Source organism: Meriones unguiculatus, chromosome 5 (genome assembly GCF_030254825.1).
Source record: "Meriones unguiculatus strain TT.TT164.6M chromosome 5, Bangor_MerUng_6.1, whole genome shotgun sequence".
Taxonomy (NCBI): domain Eukaryota; kingdom Metazoa; phylum Chordata; class Mammalia; order Rodentia; family Muridae; genus Meriones; species Meriones unguiculatus.
The window spans coordinates 110,951,262-110,970,793 of NC_083353.1; the positions used below are offsets into that span (position 1 = coordinate 110,951,262).

Here is a 19,532-nt window from a genome sequence, read left to right on the forward strand (position 1 = left end):
CATGACAAAACATAATTCAAAATATTTTTAAGAATTAGTTTATTTCTGGATTTTAAAGTTAATTTAGTTAAAATTTTAATCCATTCTAAAAGTTGTTTTCAAAAAAATTCATTACACTTGGGAGGCAGAGGCAGACAGATGCTTCTCAGGTCAGCCTGATCTATATGAGTTCCAGGAAAAGCAAACCAAATCAAAAAACCCCACATTTTAAAACATAATATATTTAATTTTCTTTTTATGTACATTAGTGTGAAGATATCAGATCCCTTGGAATTGGCATTACAGACAGTTGGGGACTGCCATGTAGTTGCTGGGAATTGAACCCAGGTCCTTTGGAAGAGCAGACAGTGCTCTTAACCACTGAGCTATCTCTTTAGCCCATCCCCCCAAAAAACACACACACGCAATTTTATTTTATTTTATTTTATTTTATTTTATTTTATTTTATTTTATGTGTGTGTGTGTGTCACTTACTTGGAGGATCATTTGGGGTATTCAAAGGACAATTTATGAGAGTCTGTTCTCTCTTTCTATAGTGTGAGTCTTGGGATCTAACTTACGTTGCCAAGTTTAGCAGCAGGTACCTTCACTCACCCAGCCATCTCACTGGCTCTAGTTCAAAGTGTTTGCCTAGCTCTTTATGTTCCACAATCTAGAAAGTGGGCTGGTTAGGTGGCTCACTGTTTAAGAATACTTGTTCCAGAGATCTAACATTCTCCTCTGCCCTCTGGGGTACACACATGTATACATGCAGGCACACATACATAAATAAAAAGCTATTAAGTTTGATGTATGTAATTGGGTACTTGTTGGGAACCTGTAAAGGTTGAGCAAAGAGAATTGCCTGTATCTACAGGTTTGTATCTGGCCTTGGCAATAGAGTGAGACACCATTTTATTTAAAAAAAAAAAAGGTGACACCTTTGTTTTTGTTTTCTGTTGGATAGTTTTATTGGTGATTTATAAATTAAGTTTTCTGGAAGAGCTGGCTAGGTAGAATTTCATGTATGCTTTTAACTAGCATATTTTTTTAGATTTTTGCCGTATAAAGATTCATAAAGGTTAGTTGAGTTGATCATTTCTTTTTCCTTTTTATTGGTCATTCTCTCCTTTTCTTTATTGTTGGTAATAATTTAAGCATATTGCCTTCAATTAGAAGCAAGTAATGTAGGACTGGGAAAATGGTTCAACTGTAATTCCAGCACTTGTGGAGGCAGCACAGTCCTGGGCTTGTTGTCTGGAGACAGTAGGCAAATCCGTGAGCTCCAGCTTTAACAAGTACCTCTTTTTTTTTTAATTTATGTATGTGAATGTTGTATTTGTGTATGCCAGAAGATGGCATCAGATCACATTATAGATGGTTGTAAGCCACAATGCTGGGAATTGAACTCAGGACCACATTATAGATGGTTGTGAGCCACCATGTAGTTTCTGAGAATTGAACTCAGGACCTCTGTAAGAGCATCCACTGCTCTTAACCTTTGAGCCATCTCTCCAGCCTGAGATTCCTTCTTAATTAAACATATGTAGGACTTTCATATTCTGTCCCCTTTGATTCTTAAGTATACTTTTGTAGTTTCCATATTTTTCTCAATTTTCATTTAAAATTCTTTTTGGAGCTAGAGTTTCTATGTACTCCTGGATGACTTAAAACCCACCATGTGGAAGTTATTAGCGAATCATTCTGCCTGTGCTTCCTGTTTGCTGGAATTATAGGCATGTGCCACCACACGTGCTGGTCTTTATGTTGGTATATATAGAGATATAGATATATATTATATATATAACTACACACACACACACACACACACACACACACACACCCCTGATGTCTGTCTTACAGTTTACACTTTTTCTGGTCAAATCTGGATGGATAATTTACCCTTTTACTTCAGGGGTTTGGTTCTGTTTTTGGTTGAGGCAGGGTTACACTATACAATTTAGGTTGGCCTTGAACTTGTGATCCTTTTTTGTCAACTTCCTCAGTTTTTGGATTATAGGCATGTACCACTGTACTCAGTTCAGAGTTTTTGTTCTCACAGTTAGAAACTTAAAAAAACGAAATAATGAATCTATGTCTCTGTACCTCCCGTGTTCAGTCATCACCTTTTTGTTTTTTGAGACAGGGTCACTATGTGGTCCTGGCTGTCCTGGTGGGTCTTGCTGTGTTCACCAGGCTAGCGTTGAACTCAACAGTGATTTGCCTGCCTCTGCCTCCCGAGTGCTGGGATTAAAGGTATCCCCTACCATATTTAGCCGCTAACCAACTTTCTGATACAGGTTTTATTCCACTATTCAGTGTGTCTTGCTGTCAGTGTTTCCTCTATTAATTTCATAGTTGTGCAAAGTGAAAAAGATGATGTGTTGGAATCATTATGAAAATATTTAGATTTTGTGGATCCTCTGGTACCCAGTTTGAGAACTACACTGTGTAAGAGTGATAAATACTGAAACACAAGGCATTTTCTTCAACCATAGAGATGCTTGTACCAACCCTGATAATACCTTTTATATTCTGTGTTTGCTTCATTTCTGTCTCTAGAAACTAGGAATTTTCATGTTTTTCAAGTTCATCTATGAAATAAGTTTCTTTGTTAATCTTAAATTAAATTTTATCCAGTTTTTCCTGATGTCTTTCTGGTGAAGGGAGGTGACATAATTACTTTCTGCTTTATACCAAACCAAAATAGTGCTATAAATTCAGAATTATATATTTTGTCAGTGTCTAGTACTGTGCTGTCACTATATACTGTAATGATCATTTTGGGAAGTTATGCTGTGGGTACAATAGAAATACATAAAAACAATCTGCAAAAGTACTCACACATTTTTGCCATAACTTTGCTCATATGTCATTAGAACCTAGAAAAGACGTTTAGATACCAGATATTTATCTAATCTGTTGTAGGTACCGTAGATTAGTAGATTAACTGTAGGTTACAAAAGCAGAGAATATATGCACCGGATGATAGTATGTATTATGAAGTATTTGTGTTTTTAGAGTCTTTTAAGATTTTTTGTTGTTGTTGTTTAGTAGTTGTAACTCTTACTTTCTGTTTAACTTTTTTTCTTATTTTATAGGAGTATGCGCTCTCTGGTTGGAATTTGAATAACATGCCAGTTCTGGAGCAGTCTGTTCTTGCACATATTAATGTGGACATTTCTGGTATGAAGGTGCCATGGCTCTATGTGGGGATGTGTTTTTCTTCTTTTTGCTGGCATATTGAAGATCATTGGAGTTATTCCATTAACTACTTGCATTGGTATGTCCAATCTTGTTACAGCTTATGTACTTTGGGTTTCATTTTGGTGAGGAGTCAGAGAGTGATATTAAGAATTAAATTCAGGGACTCACATGTGCCAGGTACTTGATCTATCAATGAAGTATATCCTTAGCCTTGGGGGAGAGAGCGAGAGAGAGAGAGAGAGAGAGAGAGTGTGTGTGTATGTGTGTGTGTGTGTGTATGTATGTGTGTATGTTGGGTTCGTTTTTAAATTTTATTTTTGTAATTATAACAATGTGTTCACTCTGTATCCCAACTGTAGCTCCCTCCCTCATCCCTTCCTAATCCTACCCTTTCTCTCTCTTCTCCTCCCATGCCCCTGCCCAAGTCCACTGATAGGAGAGGTCTTCCTCCCCATCCATCTGACCCTAGCCTATCAGGTCTCATCAGGACTGGCTGCATTGTCTTCCTCTGTGGCCTGTTAAGACTGTTTTCCTTCTCAGGGGGAGATGATCAAAGAGTCTGCCATTGAGTTCATGTCAGAGGTATCCCCTTTTCCCCTTACTGGGGAACCCACTTGGAGACTGAGCTGCCTGAGCTGCCGTGGGCTACACCTGTGCAGGGGTTCTAGGTTATCTCCATGCATGGTCCTTCGTTGTAATATCAGTCTCAGAAAAGACCCCTGTGCCTAGATTTTTTGGTTCTGTTGTTCCTGTCCCCTAGGGTCTTTCCCCCTTCTTTTGTAAGATTCCCTGCACTCTTCCCACAGTGTGGCTATGAGTCTCAGCTGCTGCTTTGATACCCTGCTTGGTAGAGTCTTTCAGAGGCCCTCTGTGGTAAGCTCTTGTCCTGTTCCCTGTTTTCTCCCTCTTTCAATGTCTATCCCGTTTGCCTTTCTGAAGGAGGACTGATCATCTTATCCAGGGTCCTCCTTCTTGCTTATCTTCTTTAGGTGTACAGGTTTTAGTATGTTTATCCTATATTATATGTCTAATATCCATTCATAAGTGAGTATATACTCTGTGTGTCTTTCTGCTTCTGGAATATCTCAGGATGATCTTTCCTAGTTCCCACCATTTGCCTGCAGATTTCATGATTTCCTTGTTTTTAATTGCTGAGTAGTATTCCATTGTATAAATGTACCACAATTTCTGCATTCATCCCTCCATTGAGGGACATCTGGGTTGTTTCTAGATTCTGACTATTAAGAATAAAGCTGCTACAAACATGTTTGAGCAAATGTTCTTGTATATTTGAGCATATTTTGGATATATGCATAGGAGTGGTATAGCTGGGTCTTGAGGAAGCACTATTCCTAATTTTCTGAGAAAATGCCAGATTGATTTCCAAAGTGGTTATACAAGTTTACATTCCTACCAACAATGAAGGAGGGTTCCCCTTTCTCCACATCTTTTCCAGCATGTGTTTGTGTTTGTTTTTTGTTTTATGTATACAGTGTTCTGTCTGTATACACACAGAAGAGGGTACCAGATCTCATAGATGCTCATGAGCTACCATATGGTTGATGGGAATTGAACTCAGGACCTTTGGAAATGCAGCCAGTGTTTGTAACCTCTGAGCTAGCTCTCCAGCTCCACCCTGGTTTTGTTTGTTTGTTTGTTTGTTTGTTTTTAACCATTGTTTAATTTTTAACTTTTTTGGGATTAGCTAGCCTCAAACTTTTGTGAAGCTCACCTTGAGCTGTTAGATCTCCTGAGTCTAGTACTTCCAGGGTGCTAGACTTATAGGCGTGTTCACCAAGCTAGGCCTGGTCTTTTATTTTTAAGATGTAATAATATTAGCTGATGTATTAGGGAGACTTCAAAAATATTTTTTACATAAAAGCAGAGTAGTGTATTCAGGAAGGGAGGGGAGTTGTCTCAGACCACCAACCTCTTTTTGAAAATACGTGTAAATTACCAGAGCTTAGAGCAGGTTTTTTGGTTTGTGTTTTGAGATTTTGTTGTTGTTGTTGTTGTTAATTTGTATTTAATGTGTATGGGTGTTTTACCTGCATGTATGTCTATGGACTACATATATGCTGTGCCACAAAGGCCAGAAGAAGGCACCAGATTTTCTGGAACTAGAGTTACAGACAGTTCTGAGGAGCCACGTAGGTTCAGTGAATTGAACTCAAGATACTCTGAAAGAGCGGCCAGTGATCTTAACCACTGAGCCATCTTTTCAGGCCCAAGTTTCAAATTAAATGATCCTTGTGTAGTATGTGAGAAAATAATTAATGATGACTTTTATTTTGCATGTTAGGGATTAAAAGACCTTGTTCATGTTAGCATTGAAGTTCTGAGGTATGTCCCTAGCCAGATTTTGATAGATAATTTTAAATTATTTATTGATATTTTGTGCATGTATTTGTATGTGTCTGAGTGTATGTGCATGTGTACCGTTGGAAGTCAAAAGGGCAACCAGGACTTTTGCGTATTTGTGAGCTGCTAGGTGGGTGCTAAGAACTGAACCTGGGTCCCGAAAGAGCAGTAAGTGGTCTTAGCCACCAAGACATCTCCATTTCCCTAGTTTTGAAATATCTTGACAGGTAAAATGGGATATTTTAACTTAATAGCTGAAAGATTTGATTTGTTATTTGAAGCTTGAAGAAGTTAACATTTCCTCTAGAAATGCCTAATGTGTACATGTAGTAAATAAATTCATTTGCTGGTTTTTTGTTTGTTTGTTTGTTTTGACACTCACTTGAAGATTTCACTTAGCAAGTTCCTCCTCTAATATTAATACTGATTTACTGGGTTGCCTTTTTTTACATACTAGTTAAGAGTAAGTGAAATTGAAATTTTACTATCTTAGTTGGAATAGCCACATTTCAAGTGCTTTATGGTCATATGTGATTAGGAGCTATTTGATTTACTAGCACAAACAAAATATACTTTTTAAAATACTGTTTAAAGTTTTATTTTATGTGTATGTATATGAGACCCCCTCATACGCATGTGTGTGTGTGTTTGTGCGTGTGCATACACACCACATGATTACAGGTGCCTGTAGAGACCAGAAGAGGACATTAGATCCTCTGGAATTGGAGTTGGAGACAGTTGTGAGCTGCCCTGTATAGGTGTTGGGAACTGAACCTGGATATCCTTGCAGGAACAGCAAACTCTCTTAACTGCTGAGCCATCTTAGCTCTGCAGTGAATCCTATAGGGAACAAGGAATAGCTCTTATGTAGAGGCTTATGAATTATGAGAATTAGGAACCTATTTTGTAAATAGCTTGATTAATTGAATTAATACCTGTCTTGGGCTGATAAAACACCATGATCCCAAAGCAAATGGAGCAGGAAAGGATTTATTTGATCTTACAGCTTATATTCAGTCATCCAGGGAAGTCAGGGCAGAAACCTAGAGGCAGGAACTGACTCAGACATCATAGAGGAGTACTCCTTTTGGCTTACTCTTCTTGGCTTCCTCAGCCTGCTTTCTTATAGCACCTATAGACTACTAGCCTATGGGTAACGTAGCATTGCCCATGGTGAGCTGGACCCTCCTACATTAATCATCAATCAAGAAAATGTACCACAGTCTTGACCATTGGTTCATCTTGTGTAGGCATTTTTCCAACTATGTTTTCTCTTTAGTAATTACTCTAGCCTGTGTTAGATTACGAGCCAGCACTATTTCCTAAGTATATATTTAGTATGCTTAATGAACTGTTAATTCATTAAAATATACTAGATTAATGTAGGCTGGTTTTTGGTCTTTCTATAGACAAGCATGTTTAAAGTTTGAGTAGTTTGTAGTAATAGCTTATTTGCATGAATAGGAAAATTAAACTTAATGAAGTAATTTATATGTATTCTGAAGATCATTTGCACTTTGCTTTAACCATTGTGATGGTAATTGGAAAGTCTGTTCCTGAGAATGAAGGCAGTGTGTCCATATCCTTTTGAACAGTGACTTCCATGTAATACATTGTTTGAAAGGTACTTTTACTGCTCTGCTATTCATATAATTCTCATTATTTTCCCAGTGGCAGCCGAGTGTATCTTACATGTCCATATATTCTTGCATTATTTATTGTATTAATAGTAGCATAGATTTATGGGATGGTTGCCAGGATTCTGGGCATATAACCTATGGCCATTAACCTATGACATGGTTAATTATAATTTACTGGATTTGAGTGAAAGACCCTGGCTTCATTGGTACCATGTTCTGCCTAGCTAAACAGTTATTTCTTTTGCTAGGGGCGAGCCAAAGACATGGTATGGTGTACCATCTCATGCTGCAGAACAACTGGAGGAGGTGATGAGGGAGCTGGCCCCTGAGTTATTTGAATCACAGCCTGATCTCCTACATCAGTTAGTAACCATCATGAACCCAAATGTGCTCATGGAGCATGGTGTGCCTGTGAGTCTTCTTGTGTCTTCCTTTAGCATTTTCAAAGAGTTTCTAACTTTTGATTAGATACAGTCACAAGAAGTTTTGTTTTGTTTTGGAAAGGGTAGTTATAACTATATGTGAAAGGCCCTGTAGTACAGCCAAATTAGAATTTATACTTTGAATAAAACTTTTTTTTTCCTGATTTTTTTTTTTTTTTTTTAAAGACAGGGTCTCTCTGTGTAACCTTGACTGTCCTGGGTTCTCTTCATAGATTAGGCCAGCCTCAAACTTACAGAGATCCACCTGCCTCTGCCTCTCTGAGTACTGGGATTAGAGGTGTGCCCTACTGGGCCCACTCTTGAATAGAACTTTAATCTGAATAAAAAGGGATGCTTTGAAGTATGAGACGTATTTTATGTTTGAATAGCCTTCTTTATTCAATAAAAATCATTTTTTTTCTTTCTTTCTTTTTAAACTTTTGTTGTTTGTTTTCTAAATGGAGTTACCAGGTAACTGTTCTGTGGTCTACACAGCAAGTGTGGACCAGGCTGGACTGGACTGTAACTCAAAGAGATCCACCTGCTTTGTCTCCCAAGTGCTGGCATTAGAAGTGTATACCACCATGCTTGACTCTTTTTGACTTTAAGAATAGTTCTTTTAAATGTCATGTATGGTCATTTTTACAATTTAAAAAACATTTTTGTTTTCATTAAGACATTCAGTTTTGCCAGGTGATGGTGGTGCACACCCTTAATCCCCGCATTGGGCAAGCAGAGACAGCTAGATCTCTGTGAGTTTGAGGCTAGCCTGGTCTACAGAGTGAATTCCAGGCAGCTAGAGCTGCTACACAGTGAAGAAATCTTACCTCAAAAACAAAACAGAAAACAAATTTAATTTCACACATTACTTAAATGTGTGCTATGTATTTTCTAAATGTTTGGGATTTTTTTTCCCCAAAAAAATTAGGATTTATTTATTTTATGTGTATGAATGTTTTGCCTACAAGTATGAATGTGCATCACATATATGCCTGGTGTCTGAGAAAGTCAGAAGAGGGCTTTAGATCCCTTGGAAATTGAGGTGATGATGGTTGTGAACCACAATGTGGGTGCTGGGAATCAAACCTGGATCCTGTGCAAGAGCAATGAATTCTCTTAATGGATGAGCCATCTCCCTAGCCCTTGGAAATTTATTCATTTTCTTATTTGTTTTGGTTTTTTGAGACAGGGTTTTTCAGTATGGCCCTGGCTGTCATGGAACTCATTCTGTAGACCAGGCTAACCTTGAAAGAGATCCACTTGCCTCTGCCTCCCTAGTGCTGGGATTAAAGGTTGGGACTAAAAGCGTGTGCCACCACCCACCCTTTGGGAATTTGTTTTTAAGGTTTATTTTATTTGTATGAGTGTTTTACTTTCATGTGTATGTGTCTGCTATGTTTCTGGTGCCTTCAGAGAGGCCAAAAGAAGACAATGGATGCCCTGGAATAGATATTATAGCTTGTTGTCAGCTGCCATGTGGGTGTTGGAAACTGACCTGGGTCTTCTAGAAGAGCAGTTAATGCTCTTTACTGCTAAGCCAGCTCTCCAGCCTCTTTTTAAACTTTGTTGTTTTTAATTGCAAGTTCTTAGTTTGTGTTTTTGGTTGGGAGCCTATCCTTTAACAGCTGAGCCAGCTCTCCAGCCCTGTTGTGCCATGGTACATGTGTTAGTTTGGAGACCTGTAGAAGTCAGTTCTCTAATTCCACCATGTGGATCCTGGAGATTGAATTCAGGTCATCAGGCATTGTAGCAAGGGCCTCTACCCTACTGAATTACCTCAGTGACTCCCAGATTGTATGTTCTGTATTCTTCTTATTTAACTAGTTCTTTAAAATGATAACTGTTCTAGTTTCATTCTGTTGTAGTGTAACACTGACCAAAACAAGTTAAAGAAAGGGTTTATTTCAACTTAAAATGACAGATTATACATATTCTATCATTGAGGGAAAACAAGGCAGATAGTTGAAAACAGGCCTGCATGGTTCTTCCAACATAGCATTACCTCTGGCCGAGGAACTCATAGAAACCGTGGAAGATGCCTGTTGCTGGCTAAGACAAGCAGATGCTCAGCTATCTTTTTTATATAGTTTAGGACCATCTTCCCAGGGGATGGTAGCACCACTGATGCCTGCATTAATACAGACAGTCTGTTCCACAGGCCAGTGTAATCTAGGAAATTCTTCAATGGATGCACTCCTAATTGAAAAAATTTAAGCTGGACATGGTAGTACCTGCCAGTCAGGGAGTTCATGTCCAGCAGATTTCGGTTTTTATGTTTCATTTTCATCTTTTTAACTTTTGTACTCATTTTTATTGGAGATAGAGTTTTAAGTATGTGGCTCTGCCTGGGCTGGAACTCACTATATTGTCAGGATGGTCTCAAATTCATAGATAACTGCCTGATCCTGCTTTGTGAGTTCTAGGTTCGAGGGCATATGCCACCACACTCCAGTTTTTAACATAAAAGATAATAACATAAAAATGTACTATGTAATCTCCGTTTAGCTCAGATTTTGGTGAATTTTTTGAGACTGGGTTTGTTGTCTTCCTTCAGGTAGCAGCTGGCTTTGAATTTGCTATAGAAGTTTGCTACATACAGTTTGCCATTTGGTCCACCTTTTTTATTTTTTATTTTTTGAGCTGCTGAGGCTAGAACTCAAGGCCTTGTGCATGTTATACTTGCTTTACCACTAAGCTACATTTCCTCTGGGCTTATTTGTTTCATCCAGGTTTGGCACTGAACTTGTAATTCTCCTGTTTCTACCTCCCAGGTCCTAGATTTCAAATATGTGCTAGTATGGTTACTTCATATAAACGGTAATGCAAAGGCAGAAAAAGTAACTTATATTACTTTTGTCTTTTGTCTTCAGTAGGTGGATTTCCACTAGTACCTACAGTATTAAGATTCAACCTACTTGAAACAGTTGTTGCCCCTGTGTTAAAATACTTTCAAGCCAGGCATGAAATGTCTTTCAGTCCCAACACTGGGGTAGGAGTGGGGCACAGCAGAGGCAGGTAGAGCTCCCTGAGTTCAAGGCCAGTCTTCAAAGCAGGTCTAGAACAGCCAAGGCTGTTACAGAGAGAAATTCTGTCTCAAAAAAACAAAAAAGAAAAAATACCTTTCCTATTTACATACGAATTCTGTCTAAATTAAAAACTGATATGTAGTAGTTCGATGCACTGTCAAATATATTTTTTCAGGTCCTATTTAAACTGTAATTAAACCAGGCATGGTGGTCACGCCAGCACTTGGAGGCAGAGGCAGACAGGTCTCTGAGTTTGAGGCCAGCCTGGTTGGTCTACAGATAGAATTCCAAGGACAGCCAGGCCTGAGATACCCTGTCTTAAAAACCAAAATAAATAAAGTTAAAAGAAAAAAAACTGGTATTAAAATTAATTTAAAAAGTACTTAGAGAGCTGGGGAGATGGCTCAGCAGTTAAGAACACTGGCTGTTCTTCCAAAGGACCCAAGTTCAATTCTCAGCACCCACATGGCGGCTCACAACTGTCTGTAACTGCAGTTCCATGGATTCTGACCCCTTCATACCAGCTCACAGAGAATAAGAATAAGTAATTATTTCTAAAAAGTACTTAATAGTACTATCACAAAACAAAGCAACATTTGGGAAAATAGAATGAGGGATATCCCAGGATATCAACTGATCTATTTAATTTCTAAAAATTATCTAATGAGTGTAGAAAATTTAATCTTTTACTTCTGTTTACAACATAGAAAGAAAAGTCAATTTTCTTAGTTTTTAAAGTAAAAGATATTTTTAAAAACAGGGTCTCATTTAGCCCAAGCTTATAGCAATGAATGATTTTGAACTTCTGATCCTCCTGCTTCTATTCTCCAAGTAGAAGCACTAGAATTATAGACATTCACATTAAGTATAAGACTTTGAACTATTTGAGAATTTCTTTTGTCTGCTAATTCTTGTCATACATAACATTAGTCAGTATTTTAAGAAAGCAGAGTTCTAGCTATTTTTAATACTATTATTATTTCTGATGTGTATAATATCCTACAATCTCTGTTCCTAATTTGATTTTAGGTGTACAGGACTAATCAGTGTGCTGGAGAGTTCGTTGTGACGTTTCCTCGTGCCTATCATTCTGGATTTAACCAGGGATACAACTTTGCTGAAGCTGTGAACTTCTGTACTGCTGACTGGGTCTGTTCTATAGCACGTGGCTGTTGTACGTCTACTAACACCCCTATAAAATGCAGTATTTTACTTAGCTGGGTTTTGGGTAGGGCCCAGGAATATTTCAGGGTATATTGGAGTAGCTATTGTAATTTAGGATTTTCATTGTGTTCCTTATTCATTATTTTTTCTGGTATGTTTGCAATTAAATGGCCATTTGCTCATTTATCTTTTCCTGAGGAAATGCATATGTTTCCTCTAGTCCTCATTTTCGCTGAGCACTTTTGGATTTTAAAATATATAAATGGTGGGGCTGGAGAGATGGATGGCTCAGCAGTTGAGAGCTATGTCTGCTCTTCTAAAGGACTCGCATTCAATTCCCAGCAGTCACAATTGTATTTCCAGTTCCTGGGGATCCCGCATCCTCATACAAACATGTGTGCAGACAAAACACCCCAATATACATAACATAAAAAGAAACAGATCTTTTATAAAATGTATGAATAATAACATAACAATTTCTATATCAAAACATAATGAGTTTCAGCTATATCATGTTGATTGAGAAGAGACTGCCAAAGACTGACTTCTTAATATATACACTGACGATTTCCCTCAGTGATGTTGGGTTCTTTGGTCTTTTAACATTTTTGGTAGAGGAACACTTTAGAAACACTGCTCTTACATTTTCTATGGTTAACTTAATTTGTTACATTTCATGATTAATCATACAGAGAAACTACAGTAGTACAATGGATAGTGTTCTGTGTTTTGGCATGAAACCTTGGGGCCCAGGAACAACTTCTAGGCTTTCAACTCTGGGCATGGCCTATGAGCTGTCTTGTTTTGGTCCAGTATTTTAAAACATCTTCCTTATTTGAGTGTAGAAACACATAATACAGTGCAGCTAAGGGTATGCTTAGGCCTGAGCTCTTTTGAAAGATAGCTAACAATTATTATTTACATGATACTGGATAGGTATTGATTAGGATACAGGATGAGTCAGTTAAGAGTTGAAGATGATTTTTAATGTCTTTAACATACTCACTAATATGGGATTTTTATATCCATCTATCTGTTTTTTTGAGGTACAGTCTTACTATTAAACCCTAACTGGCCTGGAATTCATTATGTAGACCAGTCTGTCCTCAAACTCACAAGAGAGCCACTTGCCTCTGCCTCCTGAGGGGTGGCCACCATACCCAACTAGTACTGATATTTGATCTTAAGGAACTCTCAATTTTAGTGGTCCTATGATATTTAGATGTTTTTTGTTTTACATTTATTTAGTGTGTGTGCCTCAGTATGCATGTACTCAGAAGACAGAAGGAGTTGGTTCTCCTCCTACCATATTTGTCCCAGGAATTTTAATTCAGGTTATCAAACTTGGCAACAAAGTGGCTTTACCTGCTGAACCATCATTTCATTAGCTCAAGGGCTTAAGTTTTTTTCACCTCGTGTGTCAAGAGACTAATAGATTAGCTTAATTAGCCTTAAACAAGTTAAATGTTATGGTTGAGAGTTGTCGGTACTTTGAAGGTGAAGGCTGTGGTAAGAATGAAAACTTAAAACAGCTTTGTTTCTAAGGTTATAGGGCTAACTTTTATAAATTCCAGCAAGTATCAGTTACGGCCTCCCACATGTCATAATTAAGGATTGTAGAAAACCCAGTTTTATGGTTCTGTTAGCTTTTGTATTGTAGCTATGCTTAAAGAGTAAATGTTTAAGAATAGGCTGTGAACCAGGCTGGTGGCTCATGTATGTCATCCTAGCACTTGATAGGTTGAGGCAAGAGGATTGTCATGAGTTTGAGGTCAAGCTGGACAACAGTGTTAAGACCTTGTGTCAGAAACTTTGAAGCGGTATAGGGAAAGATAGAACAGAGTTGTATGCCACTAATAGACAGTTGATAGTCACAAGTTCAAAATATGTTTTCTTGGATTCATGTAATGAATATAATAACACTTCTTGCTCAGATAACTCTCACAAACCCTGAGCCTGATTCCTTTCTGCCTTTCTCAAAATGAAAGGGAATTCTAAAGTGTCCATTTTTTAATTTTTTTCCCTTTGTGTGACAAGTTTGCATTTGAGTAAGAGCTTTAACTACTATATTTTTTTCTATTGAGCATAGGAAAGATTAAATGGGAGAGTGTGTATAGTTTGTATCATAATTAAAAACTGGCTGTAGAAATTTTCAGGCTCCTCTTAAGGAGACTTTGTATTTGGGTTTGTTTGGTTGGTCTAACCCAGGGCCTGGTGCTTGCTGAGGGTATGCTGTACCAGTGAACTACACCTCCAACTACAGAGTGTATATGTTGATTTGCTTAAAATGATCATTTATAGTAATTTATTTTACTGTTAGATAAAACAGTATATTATGTAGTGATTTCACAGTTTTGAAGTCTTTCTTCAAGGTTGGTTGTTATTAAAAGACTGTCTAGAGGCTGGAATCTTTTTTTGGTTCATATTTTTAAAAAGTGACAAGTCATTCAGTGGACTAGGGGAAGAAGGGTGAAAAGCGAGGGAGGGTGGGACGGGGGGAGTCAAGAAAGGGGGCTTCAGTTGGGATATAAAATAAATTGTGAAGAAAAAGATTAAATTTTTTTAAAAAGGAACAAGTCAGCCTATGTAAATTGCTTAAATAATAACACCCCTTTTTTTCTCTTTTTCATTTTTGCCTCTGACAATACTTTTCTTTTTGTTCTACAGAATTTTAAGTTTTGAATACTTCCAATTAATATTTTATGGCCTGAACTTAAGTTTTTTGCAATGTATTTTCCTTTTTCACTTAAGTGTAGCACTACGTCATTTTGGTTTTAGGGTTTATTACCTCATAACAAGGCACTTCACTTTTTTGTCCAATTTTTTTTTTTTTTAATGGAGTCTTGTGTGCCCTTGAGCAAAGGATGGCCTTCAACTCTTGATTTTTCTTATACTTTCCAAATGATGGAATTATAACTTTATTCTACTTTGTCCTGCTCTTCAGTTCAGTTTCTTTTTTTTTTTTTAATTTATTTATTATTTATACAACATTCTGCCTGCACACCAGATCTTACTATAGATGGTTATGAGCCACCATGTGGTTGCTGGGAATTGAACTCGGGACCTTTGGAAGAACAGCGAGTGTTCTTAACCTCTGAGCCATCTCTCCAGCCCCAGTTTCTTTTTTGTTTGGTTTGGTTTTTTGTTTTTGTTTTGAGACAAGGGATTTGACTATGTAGACCACGCTTGCTTCGAACTTAGAGATCTGCCTGCCTCTGCCTCCCAAGTGCTGGGATTAAAGATGCACATTACTGGATCTGGCTCTCTTCAGCTTCTCATTTTTATAGTGAGTTAGAAAATTTGCAGCTTAGACCAGAAACTTAACATCTCAGTTCATGGACATTATTTGGAGAAAGACCTATGAAATTTTGGCTGGGTTATGAAGACTTGTTTTATCTTCTTTATATTGAAAATGATTACGTGAAGGTCAATAGAGGTCTATTTCTGTTGCTTTCAGTTGCCCATTGGTCGTCAGTGTGTAAATCATTATCGACGGCTGAGGCGCCATTGTGTTTTTTCACATGAAGAACTCATTTTCAAGATGGCAGCAGATCCAGAATGCTTAGATGTAGGACTGGCTGCCATGGTTTGTAAAGAGTTGACTCTCATGACTGAAGAAGAAACACGATTAAGGGAATCAGTTGTTCAAATGGTGAGTATGCTGAGTACATTTCATTCCTTCCTTCTTCCCTCTTTTAAATAGCTATTTTGTTTTGTTTTTTGTTCTTAAAAATTTTATATATGAGCTGTATTTCATCATTCCCCGCTCCTCCCTCCAACTCCTCTGGTATTCCGCCTATCATGGGCTCTTTTTCTTTTTTTTTAGTATTGTTACATATGTGATTCACTATATGAACACAACTTTCTGAGTCCATTTAGGATTGCTTGTATGTATTTGTTTTGGGGCAGACTACTTAGTTTAGATAACCAGCTAGAGGACTCAACATTGGGAAGACTGATTCTCCATCCCTGAGCAGTCACTAATCACCTATAGCTCTCATCTGGTGCTGGGGTCTTAGATTTTCCCATCCATGTTGTCATGTCAACTGGTGGAGTCATTGTTCAGGTCTTGTTTAGGCTACTATTTTGTTGAAATTTCATGAGTGCAGCTTCCTTGTTATATATAGAAGGCACATCTCCTAGCAGACACTCAGAGCATCCTGACCCTTAGGTGCAGGATTTGTTTTGTAGAAATGTCAAATAGGTCTCGGCAACCCAGTCAGCTGTTGTCTCCATTTTGGCCAGTTACTTCATTTTTGTAATAGTCTCTGCTAAAAAGAAACTGATGAGAGGTGGAAGCTACATTTAGTGTGTGGATATAAAGCTAAATATTTAATGCAGCTACAAATTATCCTGGTTTAGAAAAATAGAGTCCTCTCTAGGTAGTTGGCTAGGCTTGAATTCCCTCCTTTTGAGCAGACCTTAAGTCCAGTTAGGCAGCTGCCAAGATATAAGTGCCAGTATTAAACCTCTGATGTCTTGGTATGTTGGTCATTATTGTGCTTTGTACGTGTCATAACTGGGTAGGACTATTGATTGCTTTTCTCCATTAGCAGCCTGCATAGTTCCTTCTGGGACAATGAAAGCTAGGCCTCCTCAGGGAGGAGGCTTCTGGATTAGATCAAACTTGATTCCACTTAATCCAAAGTATATGGTGTCTTCAATAATAGGAACTTAACTTCAACTTCTAAAACAAGGGCAATAACATGAGCCTGTATTTTTACTTAGACTCACTTGACCAGCAATTCAAAAGGGGTTTCTTTTTCATGTTTAGTTCTGTTTGTCTGTTTGTTTGTTTGTTTGTTAGATATTCTGTGGCACTTAGGGAGAGCATTATCACCCCAATTGTAATATAACTTGATTTAAACTGGTGGTGATGGGGTGTGTGTGTGTGTATGTGTGTGTGTATGTATGTGTGTACATACATTTATGAATATTCTGTGTAATTTTAGGTAAACAGTTTGAATATCCATGACTTTTTCAGATATCCTGGATTTTTAGTGTTATTTATCTTTCTTTGTTCATTTCCACTCAGTATTGTCTCTGCTTTCTCCCTGTGTTTTCCATTTCCCCTTCATAGCACCTGTGTACTGCTATTCTCTGTAGAGCTATTCCCACACATCACCACTCTCTATGGTCCGCTTTTACTGTCCTGGTTTCTGTGGTTACTCCAGGTTATATATTTATATCTAAAGATTTGAAGCTAGGGACCACAGATAAGGGAAAACTTGCAGAGTTTGTCTTTCTAGGTCTGGGTTACCTCACTCAGTATGTTTTCTAGTTCTTTTTATTTACCATTAAATTTCATGATTTCATTTTTTCTACAGCTGAATAGTATTTCATTGTCTAAATGAACATTTTCATTGTCCATTTATCAGTTGAAGGATATTTAGGTTGTTGCCATTTCCTAGCTATTGTGAATAGAGCAGCAATGAATGTGGCTGAGCAAATAGCTTCAGAAAAGATTATCCGCTCCTTTGGGCATGTGCCAAGTAGTGGCATAATTTATTTTCAGCTTCGAGAATTCTCCATCTGATTTCCAGAATGGCTGGACTGTTTGTAGTTCCACCAGCTGTGAATTGAGGGTTCTTCTTTTTTCAGTGTTGTGAGTTGTTTTTTTGTTTGCTTGTTTCTCATATGTCTGACTGTTTTGCCTGCATGCATATATGTGCACCACATGCATGCAGTACCCTTGGAGGGCAGAAAGTGTTGGATCCCTTGGAGCCAGAATTAAAGATAATTGTGAGCAATATGGGTGCTAGACACTGAATCCAGGTCCTCTGGAGGAACAGCTAGTACTCTTAACCATTGGGCCATTTCTACAGCTCGACTTGTTTTCTTTTCCTAGCCATTCTGACTAGGGTAAGATTTGATTTTATTTTGGGGTGTGGGTTGAGTATGTTTGTCTGTATGTTTGTATTTATATTTTGCCTATGTACCACATGCTTCCTGATATCCACAAAGGCCAAAAGATGTCAAATGCCATGGAATTGGAATTAAAAACACTTTGTGAACCACCATGTGGGTGACATGAACTGAACCTAGGTCCCCTGCAAGAACAGTAAGTGCTCGTGATCACCGAGCCATCTCTCCAGCTCCCAAGTTTTTCAATTTTTTGAGACAGTTCATGTTCGCCTAGAACTAACTTTGAAGCCCCGAGGGGCCCTTGAAACTGTGGCAGTCCTGTTGCTTTGGACTTTCAAGTGCTCGGGTTACAGATGTGAGCCACCTGGCTCCATATTATTGAATTTTTACTTAGATTATATGTGTATGTGGGAATGTAATCGTCTGTGTTCCGTGGTGCATGTGGAAATGAGAGGGCAACTCTCAGCAGTTGGTTTTCTCCTTCTGCCTTGTGGAATCTAGACATTGGATTCAAGGAGTCAGGCCTTCATACAGGCAGCTCTACCCACCGAGCTGTCTAGCTGGCCCTCTAATATTAATTATTTTAAATAAGAAAATTAAGTCCTGTTTTGTTTTGTTTTGTTTCCAAGTTGGTGATTCTAGACTATCACATTGGACTACTCGCTCTCTCATTTCTTCAAATGCTAGTTGTTTTCAGGGTTTTTAACTTTTGACCTCTCTTAATCTTTTGTGCTGTTTCTAGTGTTAAATTTTTAATTTCTTTAAATTTTTATCTATCTGTCTGTCTATCTACCTATCTATCTTCTATCTATTTTAAGAATTCATCCTCATTATATAGTTCTGGCTGCCCTGAACCTCAGACAGATCCACCTGCTTCTTTCTTTTGAGTGCTGGAATTAAAAGAGTGTTCCACCATGCCTAATTTTTAATTTTTTTAAAGCTGCTGTTTTATGTTTCAGTTGAGACCTGACCTGATAATGTAACTTATATTCTAGGGTGTTGTGATGTCAGAGGAAGAAGTCTTTGAACTTGTTCCTGATGATGAGCGACAGTGTTCAGCATGCAGAACCACATGTTTTCTCTCAGCCCTCACATGCTCCTGTAATCCAGAGCGACTTGTATGTCTGTACCATCCAACTGACTTGTGCTCCTGCCCCATGCAGAACAAATGTCTTAGGTATTTAAAAGTTACTTTAAAAAAAAAAAAAATAGGTTCTCTATGTAGTTCTGGCTGTCCTACAGCACACTGTGTTAATCAGGCTGGCCTCAAAGTCACAGAGATTCTCCTGCCCCTGCCTTCCGAGTGTTGGGATAAAAGCAGTCTTGCATTACCTTTAAGAAAAGCACATTTCAATCTTTGCTTTCTTTCCTGTTCCTAAGCAAGTAACTTTTTCTTGACTGTCTACTTACTAAATGAGAGACCTCCTTTAAAACTAGCCCTAATCAGCCTAATTGTAATTGTTTTTCTAGGCAGTTAATGTCGTGTGTTTCTCATCTCTCTCTGTGCTTTGAAATTGAGTTTCTTTGATTTTCCTTTCATTTATAGTTGTTGTATTTTGAAGCTTTTACTTCTATGGGTCTTACATTTTTTTTGTAGGTACCGATACCCACTAGAAGACCTCCCATCTCTACTTTATGGTGTAAAAGTGAGAGCACAGTCCTATGACACGTGGGTCAGCCGCGTTACAGAAGCATTATCAGCTAGCTTCAACCATAAGAAAGGTTAAGTTTCCTTCTTTATTATAAAAAACTGTCACTATAAAAGAAACTTTTAATTGTGCTTTTGCTGTCCACTAACAAGTGGAATATACACTTAGTTTTCTTTTATTTATGTACTAAGCAGATTTGATCTACCTTAGCTTTTGAGA

At 37.9% G+C, this 19,532-nt stretch overlaps 1 protein-coding gene across 1 annotated transcript in view; it reads left to right on the forward strand.

Annotated features, from left to right (window-relative positions):
• The window catches only part of Kdm5a (lysine demethylase 5A), an 85,600-nt gene that overhangs the window by 25,101 nt on the left and 40,967 nt on the right, over positions 1 to 19,532 (forward strand). The window contains exons 11-16 of the mRNA XM_021632606.2: positions 3,081 to 3,262; positions 7,436 to 7,598; positions 11,665 to 11,784; positions 15,257 to 15,451; positions 18,660 to 18,841; positions 19,262 to 19,386. Of these exons, the coding sequence (XP_021488281.1) occupies positions 3,081 to 3,262; positions 7,436 to 7,598; positions 11,665 to 11,784; positions 15,257 to 15,451; positions 18,660 to 18,841; positions 19,262 to 19,386 (967 nt within the window). The remainder of the gene's footprint in view (positions 1 to 3,080; positions 3,263 to 7,435; positions 7,599 to 11,664; positions 11,785 to 15,256; positions 15,452 to 18,659; positions 18,842 to 19,261; positions 19,387 to 19,532) is intronic.